The sequence below is a fragment of the Mustela erminea genome, chromosome 10, assembly GCF_009829155.1.
Source record: "Mustela erminea isolate mMusErm1 chromosome 10, mMusErm1.Pri, whole genome shotgun sequence".
Lineage (NCBI taxonomy): Eukaryota > Metazoa > Chordata > Mammalia > Carnivora > Mustelidae > Mustela > Mustela erminea.
In genome coordinates, this window is record NC_045623.1 from 37935247 (window position 1) to 37957526 (window position 22280).

Consider the following 22280-nt stretch of genomic DNA (forward strand, 5'->3'; position numbering starts at 1 on the left):
ATTTCCTTATCATTTGTGCCATAAAAAATATGTTGTACTTCTCATAGTTTCCTGCAATCTTGCCTTATTTTTCCTCCCAATAAGATTTATGCTATTCGATAATAAACTCCCTTTTGAAAAACAGTGACTATATTAGGCATCTTCATTGTTACGTTTCCTGCAGTACTAAGCCAGTGACTTCCCCATAGTAGTAATTTCTTAACAAATAGTATACTGATTCACTTAAATGTATGTATGCTTGCTATTTGCTAGATGTTGATACCACTTTAATACCCAAAAGCAGGATTGGGACAACTTTTTCTACAATGGCCAGAGAGTAAATGTCTTTGGAATGGTGGGCCATATAGTCAAAATTGTCAACTCTGCTATTATAGCGCATACGCAAGTATAGATAATACATAAATGAATGGGTATGACTTACAACATTCCAGTACAACTTTATTTACAAAACGGACGGACAGTGGGTTGAATTTGGCCTGCTGATTGTAGTTTGCCAATCTCTGCTCTAAAGGATTTTTTTTTTAAGTACGCTCTACACCCAGCATGGGGTTGAACTTACAACCCTGAGATCAAGACCTGAGCAGAAATCAAGAATTGAATGCTTAACCAGCTGAGACACCCAGGCACCCCTAAAGCATTTTTTAATTGGTTATTTGACTATATCATTTAATCAGTGAAGGGCTTCAATTCTCAATATGGAAAATGAGAGAGAAAAAAAGAGATTACAACAACTGCCCAGTATAATTTAAAGTTACTTCAGAAAAAGCAGTTCCTGCTCAAAAGACGGGCTTTCTAATAAATTAACATGACCTAAAGTATCAGTGAGCCCCTTCCATGTGTCAGCTCAGTGTTAAGCCCTACACAGACATCTAAAAGACCAGCCCTCAAGGAGCTCACAGTCTAGGAGAGAAGGCAAATATATGATAAATGCCACAATAGCTATGTATTTTATATTTAAGGCATAATAAGTGCCCAAGGGAAGGCATGGGCATTTCGCATAGATCTTCCAGACTTGTCATTTTTTGATGGATGTGCACACCAGTTGCCTTCACTCTGCTTGCAAAGATTGGCATATAAAGTCAAGTGTTTGGACTTTAAACCGAAGCCAAATTAAAATATTATTTAATAGGCTTTGACTTAATGAGCAACACAGAAGATTATTACTCTTCTTGGGGATACTACCATGTTGTAGTTGCACAGATTTTATTAGCTGTTTCTTACTGTTCTGGTTGCAGTTAATAGTTTTTGGAAAACTTTCTTGGAGGGGGGGATCAGCCAGCAAAAGTATGAGCTCCTTCTCTTGGATGATTTTATTTCCATGCTGAGAGGATGTTTTTTATTTATTTTTTATTTTTTTTAAAGATTTTATTTATTTATTTGACAGAGAGTGATCACAAGTAGGCAGAGAGGCAGGCAGAGAGAGAGAGAGAGGAGGAAGCAGGCTCCCTGCTGAGCAGAGAGCCTGATGCAGGACTCGATCCCAGGACCCTGAGATCATGACCTGAGCCGAAGGCAGCGGCTTAACCCACTGAGCCACCCAGGCGCCCGAGAGGATGTTTTTTAAATAAAAACTAAGGTTACTTTACTTTCTTTGGATCTGTAGCATGAAATATTTTTAAAATCATTTACAGTGAAATTAAAGAAGATGCTTTTTCTTATGTTGTTTTAAAGAAATTGATTTTGTCTATGAAAAGGCCTCAAGTGAGACCCACCTGACCTCCTTTTGGTTTTCACTAACACTCCCATCCCCTGCCCAGCAAGCAAAGACCTTTTCTACCTTAGAGCAGAGCTGACCTCCAGTTCATATAACTTGTTCAGATTCTGATTTCCCTGACTCTCAGCTCTACCTGCAAGATACTACCTCCCAGCCTCAGTTAATTCTAAGAGCCTGGTCTCTCGCCTGCCTTTCCACATAGCCCTGCCATATCCCTCCTTGCTTTTTACCTAACGCATACCCCACTGGCCAATTATTCCTCCTGACCATAAACATCTCCACAACTGAACATTTAACCTGTATTCTTTTCTCACAAAGTGCTTCTCAGATTTCAGTGTCCATCATAATCATTTAGGACGGTTGTTGAAAATACAGATTTCCAGCCTACCCTTAGAGAGGCTCTATTTTATCATTTTCACATAGGACCCAGAAAAGTGCATTTTTTACAGTCTCTGCTTTCTAAGTTATCCGTGTGATCAAACTTGGAGAAACACTGGCCGGGGTGCTAAACTCCTTGAGGACATTTGATTCCCATACAGTGTCTGACATGTTTTCTGTATAAGTATTTGTTTATACAGTTGAATTTTTGAAGATGTGAAAAGAAATATGTAGTTTGATATTAAGGTGGATTTTTTTAAATCAGATTTTTATGTCTTTAAAGATATTAATCTGTAAGCTTTACCTAATTCAATTGGAACTATAAAATTATCTTATTTCAGGCTTACAGAAAATAATTGAAAAACATACTTTGAAGATATTCTAAGTAAGAAATTTATAGTATACACTCTGCAGCCATCAAAAGAAATGAAATCTTGCCATTTGCGATGAGGTGGATGGAACTAGAGGGTATTGTGCTGAGTGAAATAAGTCAATCAGAGAAAGACAACTATCATATGATCTCCCTGATACGATGAAGTGGAGATGCAACGTGGGGGGTTTGGGGGGCAGGAAAAGAATAAATGGAACAAGATGGGATCGGGAGGGAAACAAACCATAAGAGACTTTTTTTTTTTAAAGATTGTATTTATTTGTCAGAGAGAGAGAGAAAGAGAGTGAGCGCACACGCACAAGCAGGCAGAGGCAGAGAGAGAAGCAGGCTCCCTACTGAGGAAGGACCCCGATGCGGGACTCGATCCCAGGACCCTGGGATCATGACCTGAGCTGAAGGCAGCAGCTTAACTGACTGAGCCACCCAGGTGTCCCATCATAAGAGACTCTTAATCTCTCAGAAAAAACTGAGGATTGCTGGGGGGAAGGGGATCAGGAGAGGGTGGTAGGGTTATGGACATTGTGGGGGGGTGTGTGCTGTGGTAAGTGCTGTGAAGTGTGTAAACCTGGCAATTCACAGACCTGTACCTGGGGCTAAAAAGGCATTATATGTTTATTAAAAAATTTAAAAATTAAAAAAAAAATCAGATTGCCCCACTGCATTAAAAAGAAGAAAGAAAGAAATTTTTAGTATGCAGTTAAAAGTTAGGATTTTTAAAAACTTCCTGCCATTAGAAAACAAGGTGTTGGAAGTTAACATTATTTTGAGAATATTGGTATAGAATAAAATATATTATCAGAGAACATTAAGGGGATTCCAGAATGTCTAAGGATAGTGTTAATTACTTTCAGATGTCTTGACTTAAGAAAATTGCAGACTCCGTTGTTGCCTTTTAGTTAGATCCCTTGAAAGTAAATGTGCTAAAGGAAGGGTTAGTAAAGACAGCAGTATGCTCTCTAGGTGGGATTACTTAATTTCCGTATTTTCTTTTTGGAAATTGATTCTATAAATGAGTACTTACAATAGTAAGCAAACTTGTAAGTAATAGAAGATGCCATCATCCAAAATTGCCCATCTATAAAATAATTTCCAGTAAAAATATTACTTAAAATGTAGTATGCTTGAGTTTTAATCAATTTTACACTAATAATTATTAAAATTATTCAATTCAGAAGTATTTTTAACATTTAAAGTATTAAGGTCATAGGTAATAAAATTAAATTTGTAGTTTACATACACATTTTTGTTACAGAAAAGTATAAATGGGTAATCAGTTAAAAGATTTTCAAACATAAATACATTATTCAGGGTAAAATTTCTTTGTGGAGAATTAGAGTGGAAATACAAGTTCAAGGAGAAGAGGGAACCATATAAGCTTTCTAACTATTAAGGAAGAGCTTGGGGGGAAAAAAGAGAAGAGCATGTTCATCTTTTTTTTTTTTTTAATTTTATTTTATTTTTTCCAGTGTTCCAAAATTCTTTGTTTATGCACCACACCCAGTGCTCTATGCAATACATGCCCTCCATAATACCCACCACCAGGCTCACCCAACCGGCCACCCTCCTCCCCTCCAAAACCCTCAGCTTGTTTCTGAGTCCACAGTCTCTCGTGGTTTGTCTCCCCCTCCGATTTCCCCCAACTCACTTCTCCTCTGCATCTCCCCATATCCTCCGCGTTATTCCTTATGCCACAAGTAAGTGAAACCATATGATAATTGACTCTCTCTGCTTGACTTATTTCACTCAGTGACTTATTCACTCTTCCAGTCCCACCCATGTTGATGCAAAAGTTGGGTATTCATCCTTTCTGATGGAGACATAATACTCCATTGTATATATGGACCATATCTTCTTTATCCATTCATCCGTTGAAGGGCGTCTTGGTTCTTTCCACAGTTTGGTGACTATGGCCATTGCTGCTGTGAACACAGGTACAGATGGCCCTTCTTTTCACTACATCTGTATCTTTGGGGTAAATACCCAGTAGTGCAATTGCAGGGTCATAGAGGAGCTCTATTTTTAATTTTTTGAGGAATCTCCACACTGTTTTCCAAAGTGGCTGTACCAACTTGCAATCCCCCCATCAGTGTAAGAGGGTTCCCCTTTTCTCCACATCCTCTCCAACATTTGTTGTTTACTGTCTTGTTGATTTTGGCCATTCTGACTGGTATAAGGTGGTATCTCAATGTGGTTTTGATTCGAATCTCCTGATGGCTTATGATGATGAACATTTTTTCATGTGTCTGTTAGCCATTTGTATGTCTTCTTTGGAGAAGTGTCTGTTCATGTCTTCTGTCCATTTTTTGATATGACTATCTGTTTTGTGTGTGTTGAGTTTGAGGAGTTCTTTATAGATCTCGGATATCGGCCCTTTGTAGTGTCATTTGCGAATATTTTCTCCCATTCCCTGGGTTGCCCCTTTGTTTTGTTGACTGTTTCCTTTGCTCTGCAGAAGCTTTTGATCTTGATGAAGCCCCAGAAGTTTATTTTTGCTTTTGTTTCCTTTGCCTTTGGAGACATGTCTTGAAGTTGCTGTAGCCGATGTCAAGGAGATTACTGCCTATGTTCTCCTCTAGGATTTTGATAGGCTCCTGGCTCTCATTGAGGTCTTTTATCCATTTCGAGTTTATCTTTATGTATGGTGTAAGAGAATGGTCGAGTTTCATTCTTCTATACATAGCTGTCCAATTTTCCCATCTGTCTTTTAAATGGATGATACGGTATTGAATTACTATGGTATTTAGATTTGAGTAAATTTAAGAGTGAATTAACATTTTCATTTTAAATCATTAGTATTTACACTCCACAATAAATTGTGTTCTTTTCATCTATTTAAATTTGTGAGTAACGTTTTTAAATGAAATTTTATATAACCTAGTTTAAAATATACAAAAGTGGGGCACCTGGGTGGCCCAGTCTAGTAAGCGTCTGACTTTGGTTTTATCTCAGGTCATGATCTCAGGGTTGTGAGATCAAGGCCCATGATGGGCTCGATGCCCAGTGCAGTGTCTGCTTGAGATTCTTTTCCTCTCCCTCCCCTTCCTCCTCTCCTCCTGCCTTCACTGGCATGTGCACTCTCTCTCTCTCAAATAAATAAATAAAATCTTTAAAATATATATATGCAAAAGTATCATTGTTTTCCAAAACTATTTTAAGTTATATATAACCAAAAAAGTATGAAGATCCTGAATAAGTTTTCGCAAACACACCAAAAAATGTTTGCTGCAAGGGTGAATTAAGATCAAGGTTAAATCGAGAGGCAAATGGTATCTTTATGCAACATAATAAATATTAATAACAATCTCATATTGAGTGCCTCCACTGTTTTTTAGGTGCATTAGGTGCATTTTTTAGATCCATTATGATTATGTTACATTATATAGGCGTTATAAGTTTTACACATTGTAAGTGATAGAGAGCCCTACCTGTAGGTTCGTAACCACCACATGGTGGTACCTAGATCCAAACCTAAGCCTGCCTGTCTCCCAGTACACTGGTATGTGTTCTCAAATGGACATAATGCATGTTCTTTGATTATGTGAAACCCAACCCCAGTTCTTAGTTATCTCTTTTTGGGATTGTTGATTGTTTTTCAGAGAGCCACGGTCAAGATGAGTACGTGCTCAAAATGCTGTTAAACTATGGCCATATTTTGGATCTAGACCTTAGAACAAAGGAAGCAAGAGAACACTTGAAGACTAGAAAATGTAGAATCAATCTGAAGAGTGTCCATACATATAAAGGAAATACGTAGAGTGAGGTACCAAATATTTTTATCAGAGAGGGACATATCCAGTGGGTTTTATGCATGGCATTCTGCTTACAGCAATTTTATGATAAGAACTATAAATTTAGCTGCAGAGAAGCTGAAGCTCAGCCAGTTGGCACAGCTGGGTTAGTAGGTACTAGTTATCTAGGTACTTCATTTGCTAACTCTACCTACCTCCCCTTTTTTTAGCACAGCCTGAAAGAATATGTGCAGGTTGGTAAGGAACAAGAGAATATATTTTGAATGTCTGCTTAGCTTTAGAATTTCTATCATGACAATTGTCCCAATGAAATTTGTTAATTATTTCTTTGACTAGTACCATCAGTAAACTGTGGGATTTATTTCTCTGAACTTGTTACCTAGTAGACCACCTCTGTGTGGTAGATACTAAATAAATATTTGAGGAATTAATCAATGAATAAGTGTTTACATTTCCACATGCATTAAGTGTAATGAAGTATGTACTATATCTCCACAAGATAGGAAGGTTAAGATCTGAGAATTGACCTACCCAGAAGAAACCAATTTACAGTTACAAAGTCAGGTTTTGGACTTAGGTCTGTCTATAAGATCATGCTTTTTCTACTAACTAATCTTGTCATAGATCATGAACATAATTCCTTTCTAGTATGTCATTTCCCTGCTAGAGGTACTTTATTATTAAAAAAATCTTCAGAGTATAGAATCTTACTACTGATACTAGTTGGACAACTTCTGCTTTAGAAACATTTCATCTGTTAAATTCTCTTATGTAATCTTTATAAGCTAGCTGTTGAATAGATAACTTTTCCATCATTATACCAATGAAGAAAGTGGAATAACAAACGTTGAGGAGTCACAGAGGACCTTAAAGTCTAAGGATCTTAAGATTGGAGCCCAAGTCTCTGGATTTAAAAGTAGTTAAGCTTCAACTAAGGATCAGGAAAGACTGAACAAATGGCATCTAGAACAAGTAAGAGCTTTGTAAGTCCCTCTTTAATATTTTAAAATAAGTAATTGGCCACTATTTTACCCCATTCCATAGCTTTCATATGATGGATAGACTAGAATCATTTTTTGCCGCAGTATGAACTGTTGAGCCTTCTGAAAGAGGAGACATGTGTCTGCACTACCCAGCTCGTGACTAGTGCCCCATATCAAACACTTATAGTCCTCATTTACATAGATATATTGAAGTCCCAAAACAAAGTGCAGCAAATTACTAATTCAACCACTGTTGGCTTTTTTTTTTTTTTTTTTTTTTTTTTTTTTTAAATATGAAAACTAAGGGGCCGCTGGATGGCTCAGAGGGTTAAAGCCTCTGCCTTCGGCTCAGGTCATGATCCCAGGGTCCTGGGATCAAGCCCCACATCGGGCTCTCTCCTTGGTAGGAGCCTGCTTCCTCCTCTCTCTCTCTCTGCCTGCCTCTCTGCCTACTTGTGATCTCTCTCTGTTGAAAAAATAAATGAAATATTTTTAAAAAACGTATGAAAACTAAGAAATTAGGTAAAAAAATTCAACTTTGGCAAGATCCATTTCTATATGACATGGACTGTATGAATTGCAAAAGTTGTGACATAGGAGTATTATTTGGAGAAATTTTAAGTAAAACCTTTTTCTTTTAAACAGAAGAATTAAAACTCTCTGACCCCTGTACTTAGTTTTAATTTATGTATCTTCTCCTATTCTGGGTCTTTTTAACAATCTGGTTTCTTTCTTCCTTTTCATTTGGATTTTGAAAACCAATTTGTTTCCTTAATCCGTACACTTTCTGCCCTATTAAAATAAGTTTATTACTTTAAAGTTTGTATCATTATTATTTTTAAAAGATTTTATTTATTTATTTGACAGATCACAAGTAGGCATAGAGGCAGGCAGATAGAGAGGGGGAAGCAGGGGGGAAGCCCTGATGTGGGGCTCGATTCCAGGACCCTGGGATCATGACCTGAGCCGAGGGCAGAGGCTTTAACCCACTGAGCCACCTAGGCGCCCTCAAAGTTTGTATTATTTTCAAGGAATTTGATAAATGTGGATCTAAAAGAGTTTGCAGTTGATTCAAAAACCGTAATTCACTGGTATGGCCTGGAGGAGCCATACCTTAAAAACAGTTAACTATCAAATAACTGATTTATATTAAGGTTAATTTAGAGCTCCTGGCTGGCTCAGTCAGTAGAACATGTGACTCTTGATCTTGGGTTTGTGAGTTCAACTCCCGTGCTGGGCATAGAGCTTGCTTATATACATACACACATACATATGGATAGAAAGATTTTAATTTTTTTAATAGCCAAAGATTCAACCTTGTACATTTGGAATCAGTTAGTTGCACTTTTAACTCGGAAATCTAGATTGAGAAATAAATGCAGCGATTAAGGATGTAAGTTAAGTGCTATGAACATCACATAAATATCAAAACTTATAAGGGTGGGTGCCTGGGTGGCTCAGTCAGTTAATCGTGTGCCTTCAGCTCATGTCATGATCCTGGAGTCCCCGGATCAACCCCCACTAAGCTGGGAGCCTGTTTCTCCCTCTCCCTCTGCCTGCCATTCTCCTGCTTGTGCACACATGTGCGCTCTCCCTCTCTCTCTCTCTCTCTCAGTCAAATAAATAAAATCTTTAAAAAATATATCAAAACTTGTAGAATTTTAGACCTGGAGTCAATTTGGAGATCACCTCATCCGGTGACCTTCTTTTTTAGTGGAAAAAGTTCTGTGGCCTAGGGACTACCATTAGATTATTAAATTTGGAGAATATTTATATTTAGTTTCAATATTTTATAGGAGGGGAGAGGGAGATCATCTAAGGAGTGTCAGTAATGGGAAATAAAGTAGTTTGTGACTTTTTAAAATTCAGTCTTCTTTTGAATTAGGAGAAACTTTTTTAAAATCCTAATTCGCAAATAAAGTAGAGGAAGAAGTTGAGAACTTGGGCAGTTTCTTTGAAAGTTAGTAACAGAGCCAAGATTAAAAACATACCCTTGAATATCAAGACAACTTTTATTTATGTAATGTCAATCACTGTAACACCTGTTTAGCCTACTGAGCCATGCTGCCCTTCTAATGCCCCTGTAAAGCTGCCTAGAGCAGGTCAACTAGTCAGCCTGTGAGGGTGAACAAGTGAAATAACAAAAGGAAATGTCTGAGAGGATCCCTAGGGTAAAAAAAAGACAGATGTTGGTGTCTTAATTCTTCCAAACCTAAGTAGTTTGTCTTATGGTAGCAGAGCCATTCTACTAATGGGAACTCCAGAGTTGAGAAAATTTCAAACAGATAAAGCTGTCCCTTAGGATTCAGTAACTTAATGGCTTGAAAAAGAGCTAAGGCCTATAAATGTTTTAGGCACTGCCAAGCTGGACTCTACAGCTTGCCTAAAGATAATAGAAATAGAAACATTGAAAGTTCTTTTAGCTTCCTAGAAGTAAGAGTGATCTAAAACAATAGTTTGAAAGTTTTAATTCTATATTTAAAATGTAAAATGCATAAAAAAGCAAATGTGTGTTTCCGTGCTTACATAGTAAGTATCATTCTTTGTTACGCTGAAGAAGTCCAATGACCTGAACTAAAGTTTCTATCCGAATGTATTTTGTTTTAGGTAAATACAAATGTAAAACTTTGTTTATGGCTTAAGTAAATGAGCTAACAGTTTCTCTGTTTTATCATTTAATCCCCGCAATAACTCTGAAGTGATACTGTCATTCTTTCCAGTTTCATGTGTGGAAACTAGGGATCAAAGAAGTAAAGTAACTTGTCCAGAATCACAGACCAATGAGTAATGGCACCAGGACTTTAACTCATGGTATTAGGCCCCAAACCCAAGCAGCCACTAAAAGTTGATGCTTTATTTAACTACAGGTCACAAAATGTTACCCATATGTGTTTGATAACTTTTCTTCATAAACAGTTTACATAATTTTCTTTTTAAATTTATGGACAAATTTTAATGGTAGACTGAGATACCACTAATAGTAGAAAAGTAAAGAAATTCAGGATTTCAACTAAAAGATTATCTAGTGAAGTCAAACCTCTTTAACAGACTTGAAAGCCGAAGTCTAGAAGCTTACTGACAATACCAATATTATTGTGATTAGAAGTTTGCAACGTTTTAGGGGAAACACTAAATAAAATTCAGCACTTCTAATGAAAACCATACAACATACCAGATTTTCATGTATTTGAATAAAGTATTTTAAAAATAATTCATTCTAAGTTCTTATAAATGTTTGCATCCTAAGTGCTTTGTTAAAGTAGAAAGAAAAGTAAAAGGACCTGCTACACACATAAAACAGGAACCAAAATTTTTTATAACTAAATAAGTAATCCTTGTAGCTTTGAGGTTGAAGTAATGTATAACTTACTACATGTTACTTTTTAAGTATCTCTAGATGTTTCTCTGCTGGGAACATATTTTATACTGTATCAGCAAGAATACTAGGCTTCCAGTTATGTGGCATTTGAAGAATTTTTTTTTTTTAATGCAGCTTTGGAAATACAGAGAAACCTAATGAAGTTTGAATATTATGAAAAGAAATGCCTAAAATGTTAAGTCTACACTGAAAATTACCAAAAACTGAAATAAGTGGAAAACATCCCCTTATTTGTGAAATGTTTCTTAATAGAAGTCTTGTGATTCAGTTTAAATTCACAGACGATAAGTTGCTGCAAGTGTTTGTAAGATATACTACTTAAAAATTTCCTATCTGAGAATTCAAGTCTTATTTTCTCTTAAGAAAAATTTGGTTATATCCATTTTATATTCTGCTTTAAAAGTTAATCTTAAACTTTGATATCTAATTCAGTCTCATTTTCTCTTATGTATAATTGCTGCTAACTTTAAAAAAAGACCCTGCTTATTTCAAAGGGGAATAATGTTTAAAAGATGTGAAGCATTTAATCCTTGAATGCTGGAACCACTTTTAAAGTATTGTAAGCACATCTGTGTTACATTACACAGGGAGAAAAATGTATGCATTCCATGGCCTATGGGCACTAGGGTGGCTGGTTTAGGAAAACTGAGTATTTTGCATTTCATGTTTCTTTCAACATAAAAATTTTTCTGTGATTCTAAAATGAAGAATTGAATTCCAGGGGTAGGGAATTTAGTCAGGCAAACATAAGTCAAGTACAGTTCCCTCTCTTTTCACCTACTTCTACTTCTCAAAAAAAATCAGTTTCCATAGCGGGTTTTGTCTTTGCATTTTGTTAAACACTTCCCACCCCCCTACCACCTCCCTTATTTGAAAAGTATTCCATGGAACAAACTTACATATCTATACATCTACACAGGAGTTCTTCATAAGTGCATTGCATGTCTCAGCTGCAAGTTACGGTGCAAATAATCTATTACTCATTAGGAAGTACCAAAGTTTGTAAATTATTTACTCTTAACAAAATTACAGCAGATTCAAATGTATTCCAGTGATAACTTCATTCTTGATCACTTGTATCCAGTATGCTTTTTTGAGCAGGAGGGAAAAGGATGGAATTACAGCTGTCAGGGTGGGTATCCCTTAGGATCTGTGTTTTGCATGTGAATATCATCTGTCATTGGTGGAGATGGAAGAAAAAAGTTGGAAAATTATGACTACATTGGTGAAATGTTCTCAACTTTTTCCTCTTTAATGTGACATGATATTCATATGCCAACATATTCCTACGTGCAACTCCTAGTGAGCTAGTGAGTGAAATTCCTAGTGAGTGAAACTCCGAGTGAGTGAAATTCTACCCCTTTCTCTGCTGCCCCAGAAAAGCAACCAAGGAGGAGAATGTTAGAGGAAAGCATTTTTAATCAATCCAAAAAAAGTTCTTTTTTTTTTTTTTTTTTTTTTTAAAGGTGTGACTTGAGAGTTTTATACCTTAAGGAACATTAGCATCTAATTACCTGTGACACATTTGACGGCTATGTCATGATACCTTGAGTGGTATACTTCATATTCCTTAAATTTTGTGCTTTAGCCTCATCTAGAAACTTAAACCTGTTTTATTTTTTTTAATTTCAAACTAAAGGAAGACCTAATTAATCATATGGCAATGTAAGTTTCTTATTTATAATTAGAATGAACTTTTTCCAAAAGTATTCCTAGCCAGTTATTTTAATACCATATGTTCCTGGAAATTATCATGAGATAGTTTTTTGTTTTTCTTTAAAGGCTCAAACTAAATATATTTGAGGAATTTGGATTTTGAACTAGTCATTCCCTGATCCAAGAAGAATTCATGACACATTAAACCATAGATTCTGTATAAAAGTTAGCCTTTATTCCTTGATCTGAAAATGACTTGTTTTCAAGCTTTTCTAATATTCAGTTATTTGTTGTGCTCTTGATTTAGCTTTAGAACCTGTATAGTAATAGCATCTGATTTTTTAGAGGTATTAAACTTACTATATTATAAGGAAATAAAAATTGAATTAATGTTATTAACATTAAAAATTTTTTTTAAAGATTTTATTATTTGACAGAGATCACAAGTAGGCAGAGAGGCACGCAGAGAGAGAGAGAAGGAAGCAGGCTCCCTGCTGAGCAGAGAGCCTGATGTGGGGCTCAATCCCAGGACCCTGGGATCATGACCTGAGCCGAAGGCAGAGGCTTTAACCCACTGAGCCACCCAGGGGCCCCAACATTTAAAATTTTTTTAATGTAAGGGACTCTGATATATCGTCTTTATTAGTAACTTTGAGTATTAAGGATGTTTTTTATTTTTGTTTTGCTTTTTTTATTGTAAGGTATTATGAACTGGATCCTTACAAAAGTCTCCGTGACAATTTGAGGAACAAAGTGATTATTGAATATCCAACATTACATGTGGTATTAAAAGAATCCAGTCATGACTTGGAAGTTCTTCACCAAGGTAAATGTAAATTTGTTCCTATAATGCTTAGAGTAACTCTAGTGAACCTGAGCACTTACATGACTGTCTTTATTTCTTTATATATATATGTTTTCCCTCTGTATTTACACACTTACCTGAATTTACTCTATAGCTAGCTATAGTTAATGTAAAGAACCAAATGAATGAGCTACTGATTCTGTCATGATGGGAGCACGTAGCTTATAATATCAGTTTAAAATGAATAAGTTTGTCTCTAAAATGACATTCTTTGCCTTATTAGGGTACTACAGGTTTTTGTCTTTTTTTAAAGCTAATAGCCTTTATGTAACAGTCTGTCCAATATCAGATAAGTTTACTCTCTAGTTAAAACTCTTTCTTTAGAGATTCCTAAAATGAGGGATTATAAAACATTTTTAGTATTTTACCTTATAGAAAGAGATAATGTTTGAAAAAACATCAGGTTTAAAGTTAGAACTATGTTTAGAATAAGCTAGTGCCATTGACTTGACCTTTATTTTCTTTTTTTAAACGCAGTGGTTTTATTTTCCTTGATGTTTGTTTCTTTGGCTATATTTCTTGTCATTTTAGTGATTCTTTAAAAGTAGATACTTGTCCCTCTTTGGCGAGTAATGAAATTGGAAGTATAAAACTGGAAATGTGTAAAAGCTTAGTATCTAAAATGACTTATCCATCTTTGCCACCGCTGGTTAGAATGAGCTACTTGTGTTTCTAAATGCAAAATCTAGAGGATTTTTAAATTTCAAGAAATTACTTTTTAAAAGACAGAGAGGTGACTCACTCAAAACCATTAGATACCACTATCCACTATTCAGCTAAGAATAATAGTTACAGGCCAAGTTTCATTGTAACAGTCTCCAGATGACCAGTGAATCCTTGGATTGGCTTGAATCTATTTTTTAAATGATATTACTTGAAACATACAGTTTAGGTTTTATTGTTATACCAGCAGTATAGGCTGAAATAGGCAGTAACCTTTGTTTTAAGGTTTTCTTTTACACATGTGTATAATGGGGTTTTTTCTCGGCAGAAGTGAATAGGAGAATTTTTTTTTCAAAGCAGCCAAAATTTTGTCAGCATCACAATTCGAAACTAGAATTTTAGATAGCAAATGTTGAAGTTTCTAATAATCAGTTATGGACCTCTTAATCCTTAGATTAATTCTTGACTTTACATTTTTCACAATTTGAGAATATCTGATTTTTTCTCAAATTACAAATGTGTTATAAATGACCAATTTCACTTTTTTTTCTTAAGCTGTGTAAAACCTTACTTTTTCCTTCATATAATTCACATAGCTCTCTAAATGTTGGTTTCAGGGAAAGTTGTTTAGTAATGTGGATTACTAGCCAGGGCAAACATGTCTGTGTAAATAAACAGACACACACAGCAACTCTTTCACCTTGTTTAGGAATGCACACTGAAGGAAGGCTTCCTGTAACGAAGCAGAATGAAAAGGCTACTTTTGTAGTGTACTTGGAACCTGATTAAGTAAAATTTGCTATTTTTTGGTGGGTATATGATATTTGACTTATTTACAGGAAGACAAGTGACTAGTTCTTTCAGGATAGAGGATCATTTAGAGCTGCTGTGGCAAAAACTTAGCGAGTCTGACAGGATCTTAAGGACCATACCAGTGTTGTTACATCATAAATACACGCACTTTAAAAATAATGCCGGGTTTTTTGTACATGCCTTTCTTTATGTGAAATGCACACAATTTTGTCTGTGCATTTCTTTGTGTGAAATGCACTTCAAGTTATCTGTTTCTTTGAACATTTTCATAACTTTGGATATCCTGCAGGGTGGTCCCTTAATGCAGGAGGAGGCTTATATAAGAACAAGGCATTTTCTTTGGAAAGCCTTGAAATTCCTTCTCTCTCCGGAGGCAAAAATGTTGGGATTTTGATCTTGAGTTCATAGCACAAGGTGTCTCTCTTCTCGTTTGGGAAAAATGTGTTTCTGGGCCGGCATTCAGTAGTTTTCACACTTGATCATTGTTACAATGTTTGGTATGGTTGTAGAGTGGCGTAATTTCTTTTCAAAAGTCTGCTGGTATTGATGGGCAATAGGCAGGTGTTGTTTCTTTGCTTTTTAAGGAATGTAAAAGGTTGACTGTAAAAGACTGAGCAGTTAAGGTAGCCCACTAGATTAGAAATGTGGAGTGCTAACCACCCATCTTCTGTTAGTCCAGTGGGAAGTGCTTAGAATGGTGTTACCTGCTTCATAGTTCCCTGTTTGCCAAAGTTAGCTAGGAGCTTTAAATGATTTAATAAGAGCATGCTGGGAGCACCTGGGTGGCTCAGTCCGTTAAGTGGCTGCCTTCAGCTCAGGTCATGATCCCCGGGTGCTGGGATCAAGCCCCACATCTGGCTTCCTGAGCAGGGAGCCTTCTTCTCCCTCTGCCTGCTGCTCTCCGTACTTGTGCTCTCTCTGTCAAATAATAAATAAAATCTTAAAAAAAAAAATAAATAAGAGCATGCTGCTTTTTCAGTCTTAAGAAACAAAGAATGGAATACAGTAAAAGAAGAAAACGGGCCACTTCAGGAAGGAAAGAAAGAGAAGTGTTTTCCCCAAACTGCAGTAGTACGAAGTTCCACTGATTTAAAAATATCAGCAAAATGTATATCTCTCTTGTTCTAAAATAACTCGAATAGAAAATGTCTCTGCCTTTTGACAAGGAACCCAGCCCCAAAGTGAGGACTTCAGTTAGTGAAAATACATAAAGTAGGAGCTACTCATCAATCTCTTGGTGGGCCAGTGTATCCTTTCATCCATTCTGTCTCCCCCTCTCTCCTCCCCTCATTCTTCCTTACCCTCTTTGTTTTCCTCTCTTTCAGTGTGTGTGGCATATTGGGGTGGGGAGATGGGGATGGATCTCAGGCACAAGAACACACATGTAAACTTTACAGTGCAGTAGGTGCTCTAATAAAATGTGTATTAATTGCAAAGAAAGCCAGAGGAGAAACAACTGACTTGTATTATCATGGAGATACTTGAAGGATTGTACTAGAGTTTGACATTTCACAAGGATCAGGACTATATCTTGGATTGAACCTGTTTCAGTGGTTTGCTCATAAAAAGGGATTTAGTAAACATTTCAGTTGCTGGGATGATCTTAAATCTAGGTACCATTGGGCAACCCCCAAGGAACTTGGCAGTTGAATATGAGGCAAGATCTAGGTTTATGATTCTAGCATCAGCTCTTACTAAGCTGTGGCCCCTTGAACATTTTCTCTGCCTCAGAGCTTTGTTCCCCTCATCTACAAAATGGAAATAAATGGCTATAAGCCTGTAGCAAAATAATCTGTATTTTAACCTTAATTTTCAGTGTTTTAATATATTATTTCCTTTTAGCTGCTCTGTGGAATGAGATAGAGCTGTTACTCTGGTTGACTTGCATTCATGTTGATTCAGCAAGCAGGCTACACTGGGAAGTTAGATATAAGGAGGAAAAATCTAGTCTCTCTTCTTAAGGAGCTCTCAGTTTAGTAAGTGAATCGTAGTCTTGCTTGCTCCAATCAGGACTGCTCCTTTAAAGGAGCTCCATTTCTGCTCTAAGTTATCTTTCCTGTGAAAGGAAGATGGTGATTAGCTAGTCCTCTCTCAGCCCACATTCACTCAACATACACTGACCCTTAATTTTAAGTTTAAAAAGAAATAATGGAAAAATTTATTCCAAGCACACTTGGCCAGCCCATGTGATGATAGTGATCTTTTCAATGGTACGATTATGGGATCATAACCACACTGTGAAGTGACCATTCCCAAGTCTTCCACAGAGTCAGGAAGGATGTTGCCTCACAAAATATAATTGCTACTCTCAGACATCCTTTCTTTATTGTGGCCAGATCTGTATATTCCGGCTGCCTGGAACATGACATGGTTTGTCTGTCCCCATGAGCAGTGCTGTTGGTATGCATCGGAAGGGAGGAGAGAAGAAGGAAAAACAGAACAAGCTAAACAGAAACAGTATAAACACTTGACTGTATGTTTACTTATTTTTTTCAGTGAAAAGTGAATCTACCAAGAACATTGGCAATCAAAATTGAGCACTTCTTCTGGAGGAAGAAGGCGAAAATTCCCAGACCGTTGCAGAGGACTGACTATGCATTGACTAGCTGTCGGATGGCTGGGATACTGTCAGTGGGTGGTTGACATTTTTTTTTCTCTGAGAGTAATTAAACAATCTAAAAATTTTTTCAAAAAAGGTGTATATTCTAGCCTGGTGGATTGACTTGTAAGGCCCTTATTCCTAGCACCTGACCAGCATAGTGCTTATTTTAGTTTGGCCCAGGGTTTTAATATGCTTGAGTCCATAGGCTGAAAACTTCTTTTGTATGTTAGTTTGATGCAAGACCAAACCCAAGGATCACCTGTGTCAGCCACAAAGTTGGCAGTCTCGTTGGTAGAACCTCACTAAACATAGAAGCCATGTGACCTACCATGTAGCCACAGGAGGACTGGCCCATCGTTGCCAATTCTTGTCTTTGGGATTTACTTGTAACTCACCCTCTTGAGAGACTGAGTGGGTCTTTTTAACTTGGGTAGCATCTAGTATAGCGTCACATGTAAAGGATAAATAAATACTATTAACTGCTAATTCTTATATTCAGTTCACAAAATCAGTGGCTTCTCATTGTTTGAACCCTCGGTGCTCACAAATTTGACTCTCCTTATTTGCACAATGAGCTGTGTCTTATTATGAATTCTGTGCCTTTCATCCCATTCCCATTTCACTCTCCTCATTACCACACAGGAGTGTTGTGATGAGCAGTTTTATGCTGTTTTGAAACATCCAGCAATAACTAAAGAAAGAAACAATTGGAACTCTTCAAAGTGTTACTGGAATGTGCATTTATATATATACATGGCTTAATTTATACCTTATGGGCGCTCTGTATACATTATGATCTCACATACTGAAATTAAAGTTTCCTAGTTTTATTGGAATTTATAGTTATGAAATTGCAATATGGCTATAAAAGAGTAAAAGATTATTACATCTGTGTTGCATCTGTGTACTTAATGGTTAAGAAAACAATGATAAAATGGGACATTGGTGAATTCATTTTTAGTTTATAATTGGAATAAGTTTTAGACCAAAAGGAAGCCAGAGGCATTAATTAAAGAGGCTTGGGAAAAAATAGAAATATGAATTAATAATAAGAGGATGAGTATAGGAGAAACTTGTAGAGCACAAATACGTGTAACTTGAGGGTCAAAACTGGAGAAGCAAATCCAAAGACAATAATGCCACAAAGACCCTTAGTATAAAAGTAATAGTGGAACTGTGATTCATAGAAAACGAGGTCTTGCAATTTGAGGAATAGTTATACTTCCAAAACAACTTCAGGAATCTTCCTCATACAGTGAAAGGTTTGTGTAGAATTAGGTTTTTCAGTATTTCTGAGGAGACAACTAAATGGGATTTCAAAGGATTCCTCTTTAATCTAAAAATAAAATTTGTTTTCTTGAAACAGGCAAAAACTCGAATGAATCGAATCAAATGTGTCACAGAATTGTTAGTGGGAAAGTGGGATAAAGTACACGCCAGGAGCATATGATCTGGATATCAGGATGGAGAGCAATTTCCTGATAGTGAAATGTGTTATGACATAGTCTCATTTCCAAGAAAAGTATTGAGTTCCATGTCTTCTAGCATTTAAATTGAAAACTGGACAACCAAAGGATTTATCCTGTGCTTCCCCCTGCCCAGGAGGAAAACAAAAGGGGGAGGACATCTGCGTGATGCAGTGCATATTTGCCATCCCTGTAGTCTAGAATTCTATTAGATTTTTCAATTATGGACTGTTCTTAGGAAAGAAATTTAGCATAGTTCTCTTAAATATAACTGTCAGCTCAACTGATTAATATACATATTTATTCCCATGGGATTTATAATAAACATGTTTTTAGTAAATCATTATGACAACGGCTTGGAGGGGGTGAAGTTGGAATAATTCACTGAGCCCTAGAAGTCTGTAGTAGTAAGACTTAATTTCTTTTTTTTGAGGCCCCTCTCCATTTGGATTCTTGACAAATTCGGATGAATAAACAAGCTCCCTGACCCATGTTAAGTTCAACATACTGCATTTTGTTCACGAATCACATTTTAAAAGGAGGAAAGCTTCACCTGGCCTTCTTTATTTTTCAAACAATGATTTCAAAGGCAAGGTAGGCCTTTCATAATTGCTAATTATTATATATGGGATTAATAGCCATAAATTACAGTAAACAAAGGTTGCACCTGTTCATATTATAAATAGGAGTTAAAGAGAGTTAGTATAATAGATATTTAAGATTCCAAAGTTTAGTTGAGCCAATTTGTTTCCCTGTAGCAAGTAGTGCGATTCAGGTTTCACAGTGTATAATGAAATGTTAAACACATAACTCTAATGCCAACAATTTTCTTTTATACATTTGGTTTAAAATGGTTGACATACACAGTGTGTTATACCTGATTTCATATTAGTCATTAAGTTTTAAGTAAAGATACCTAGTTTGCTTTTATTTAATTTATACTATTGGGTTAAAATTTATTTTCAAGTAGATATTGTACATTTTTTATCATTAACCAGTTGTTCTTTGATTGCAAGTAACAGAAACTCAACTCAGGCTCCTATACAGGGAAGTCCGGGCATGACTTGGTCCAAACACCCTAGGAAGCCATCTTTCCATCTCTCATACTTAGCTCTGATCAGTGTTTTCCCTTTGTTGGTTTTCTCTTTCCGGCCAACTTTCTCTTTGGGGAAGGAGTCAGTGAGGAGAGAATGGTGGGTGGCAGCCATTGACAGTGTCAGCTTATGTCATCATAACCAAAGCAGGGCAGCAAGTTATGTAAAATTTGGGAAAGAACCTTGATTTTGCCCACATTTGATCACATTCCGTCCCTGAGCTGATCTGGAGAGGGGTTACCCCAGAGGAAGGGGAAATGATCAGAAAAAGGAAGAGGGTAGGGAACAGGAGAGGCAAGACGTTACTGAGAATACAAAACTAACAGATGTTCATTGCACCCTCTTTGAGTTGAGTAGTAAGATTTTTCTGATTTAAAATAAGGAGTAAAATTCAAAACTATCCTATAAATCCTCATTGGCTTTAACTAGAAATTTTAATTCCTACTTGATGCCATTGCTGATTTGAGTTGCCATTATAGACTTTTTTTTAAAAAATACTTTTCCATTGTGTTTGACATTTTCTCGCTGCTGGTTTCGTGGTATGTGCATAGCACCAGTCCATTGCCATCACAGATTTGGAAACTTCTAGTTTCATCAGTACTTTGGAAATTTTGATATTGAAATGAGATATGTATTAGAGGAAAATACTTTAAAAAATCAAACACTATTGGGGACCTAGGTGCCTCAGTCATTGTGATCCTGGGGTCCTGGGTTTGAGCCCCACATCGGACTCCCTGCTCAATGGGGAGCCTGCTTCTCCCCCTCCCTCTACCTCTCCCCTGCTTGTGCGTGCTGTCCGTCTGTCTGTCTCTCTCTCTTTGGCAAATGAATTAGTAAAATCTTTCCCCAAAAATGAGCACTGCTTAAATAAAAGTTGGCCCTTAAATAAATTTGGATGGATCTTACTTTGCTACGAAGTGTTTTCTTTCGACTTTGGTCAGTGAAAGCTATCTAAATCATGTGTGCGTATGTTCTTTAAAATGAACTGTAATGTAATCGTTTCCCATACTGGAGTATGGCCAACTGCGCTCATCTTGAACTCCATAACCGAATGCATCCTTTAGCCTTTGATGAGCTACCACACAAATCTATTGCCAGTTTTCTTTCTTGTTGAATAAAGTACTGAAACCCTTACCCATTATGACTTGGCCACCTCCCTCCCTGTGTCTCTCTCTGTGTCTTGCTCTCCCTTCCCTCTCCCCATTCCCCACCCCCCCGCCTTCCTCTCCTTTCTTCCTTTTTCACCCTTTGCCTCAGTCCTGAAACAACATAAAGGTTATTACAGGGACATTCCAGGCTGCTTCCCCCTTTTGTGCCTTTCTTCTCATTCACTCTCTCCATGAATGTACCCTACCTATTCTCTGAGACTTGGCTTGAGTAGTAGTAGTTGTGATCCCTGCAAGTAGAAGTCGTAGTTACATTCACACTGGATGTGTCTCCTGATTGTCTAATGCTAATGCCATATTGGTTATTAAATATGTTTACTGTCATACTAATAATAAGAGTAAATAGCTAATATGTAGTAATAGCTTATAAAATACCAAGCACTATTCCAAGCACTTTAGGTACTTGGAGCAACAGTTAAGATTTCTCACAGTGGTCCAGTGAAGTAGACATGACAGTAAAGCCTGGCAGTAACTGGGGTACAAAACAAAAAATTCAGTAACATGAAACGGGTTTGCATTGTTGCAGGCTGAAAGATAGGACAGGCTGAGTTGGTGCAACTAACTGTCCATGAATTCCTAGCATCTAACTGTAGAGTCCCAAGTCCATTCTGTATTTTGGCACCACATGGTGGCAGATGGCCACCCAGGCTGAAATGTCGATGGGACAGTTCTGAGTCAGTCCTACATCCGACTCGTACTTCTAGGCTAACAGAGCAAGTCCAGCAATCTCCTAGGTAGTTGATGCCTGTTTCATCTTCCTTATCTGAGAGGAACCAACCCACCCCCGCCTCCCCACTTCCTGAGACAGCCTGTGTTTCTTTCCCCAGCTTCACTTCCCCTCTCCTACTCCTCACCTTCAAGAGTTAAGAATTTGAGCTCACCTGCCACTTGCGGACAGGGGCTAGATAGGGAATGGAAATGATCGTGTTGGCAGCTTTACTGTCAGGATTTACCTTAAATCATGAAAAAGCTAAGCCTAGAGGCTAAAGCTTATTCTTAGGTCAAATTGCTAAATGCTAAATGTTGGAGCTTGAATATTTTCCTTCTCTTGATTCTTCTCTGTACCTGGCATTATCTTTCTTCCTGTCTAATAATCATTGGTGAAATTCGTCTAGTCTTGAAGGCCAAATCTGTGGTTGGCACTTGCATGAGAGCAGAAGCACAGTTACTGGCCTGAAGTAAGCCGTCAAAGATTGGGCATTAAGATGAGGTGGGAGGAGTAGGAAATCTCTCTAGGTTGAAAGACTTTATAAAAAAGTTTTAACTTTTACAGATTATTTCTTTGGATCTACAGCAAAACCCCTGACTGATAGGATAATATTAACAACCTAGAACTTAGCCTGATCTGGGTACCACTGTAA

At 37.0% G+C, this 22280-nt stretch overlaps 1 protein-coding gene across 3 annotated transcripts in view; it reads left to right on the top strand.

Moving 5' to 3' along the window:
* ZNHIT6 (zinc finger HIT-type containing 6) overlaps positions 1-22280 on the top strand; it is a 194780-nt gene that overhangs the window by 41897 nt on the left and 130603 nt on the right. Inside the window, exons 9-10 of one of the 3 annotated variants that reach the window (XR_004289758.1) lie at positions 6080-6243; positions 12952-13022. Coding sequence is in view for 1 of the 3 variants with exons in the window: in XM_032360917.1 (XP_032216808.1) it covers positions 12952-13076; positions 17088-17128 (166 nt within the window). In the remaining 2 variants the exon portion in view is untranslated. Of the gene's footprint in view, positions 1-6079; positions 6244-12951; positions 13077-17087; positions 18082-22280 lie in introns of those variants that run through there. The other 2 variants (XM_032360917.1, XR_004289757.1) reach the window with 2 other exon arrangements.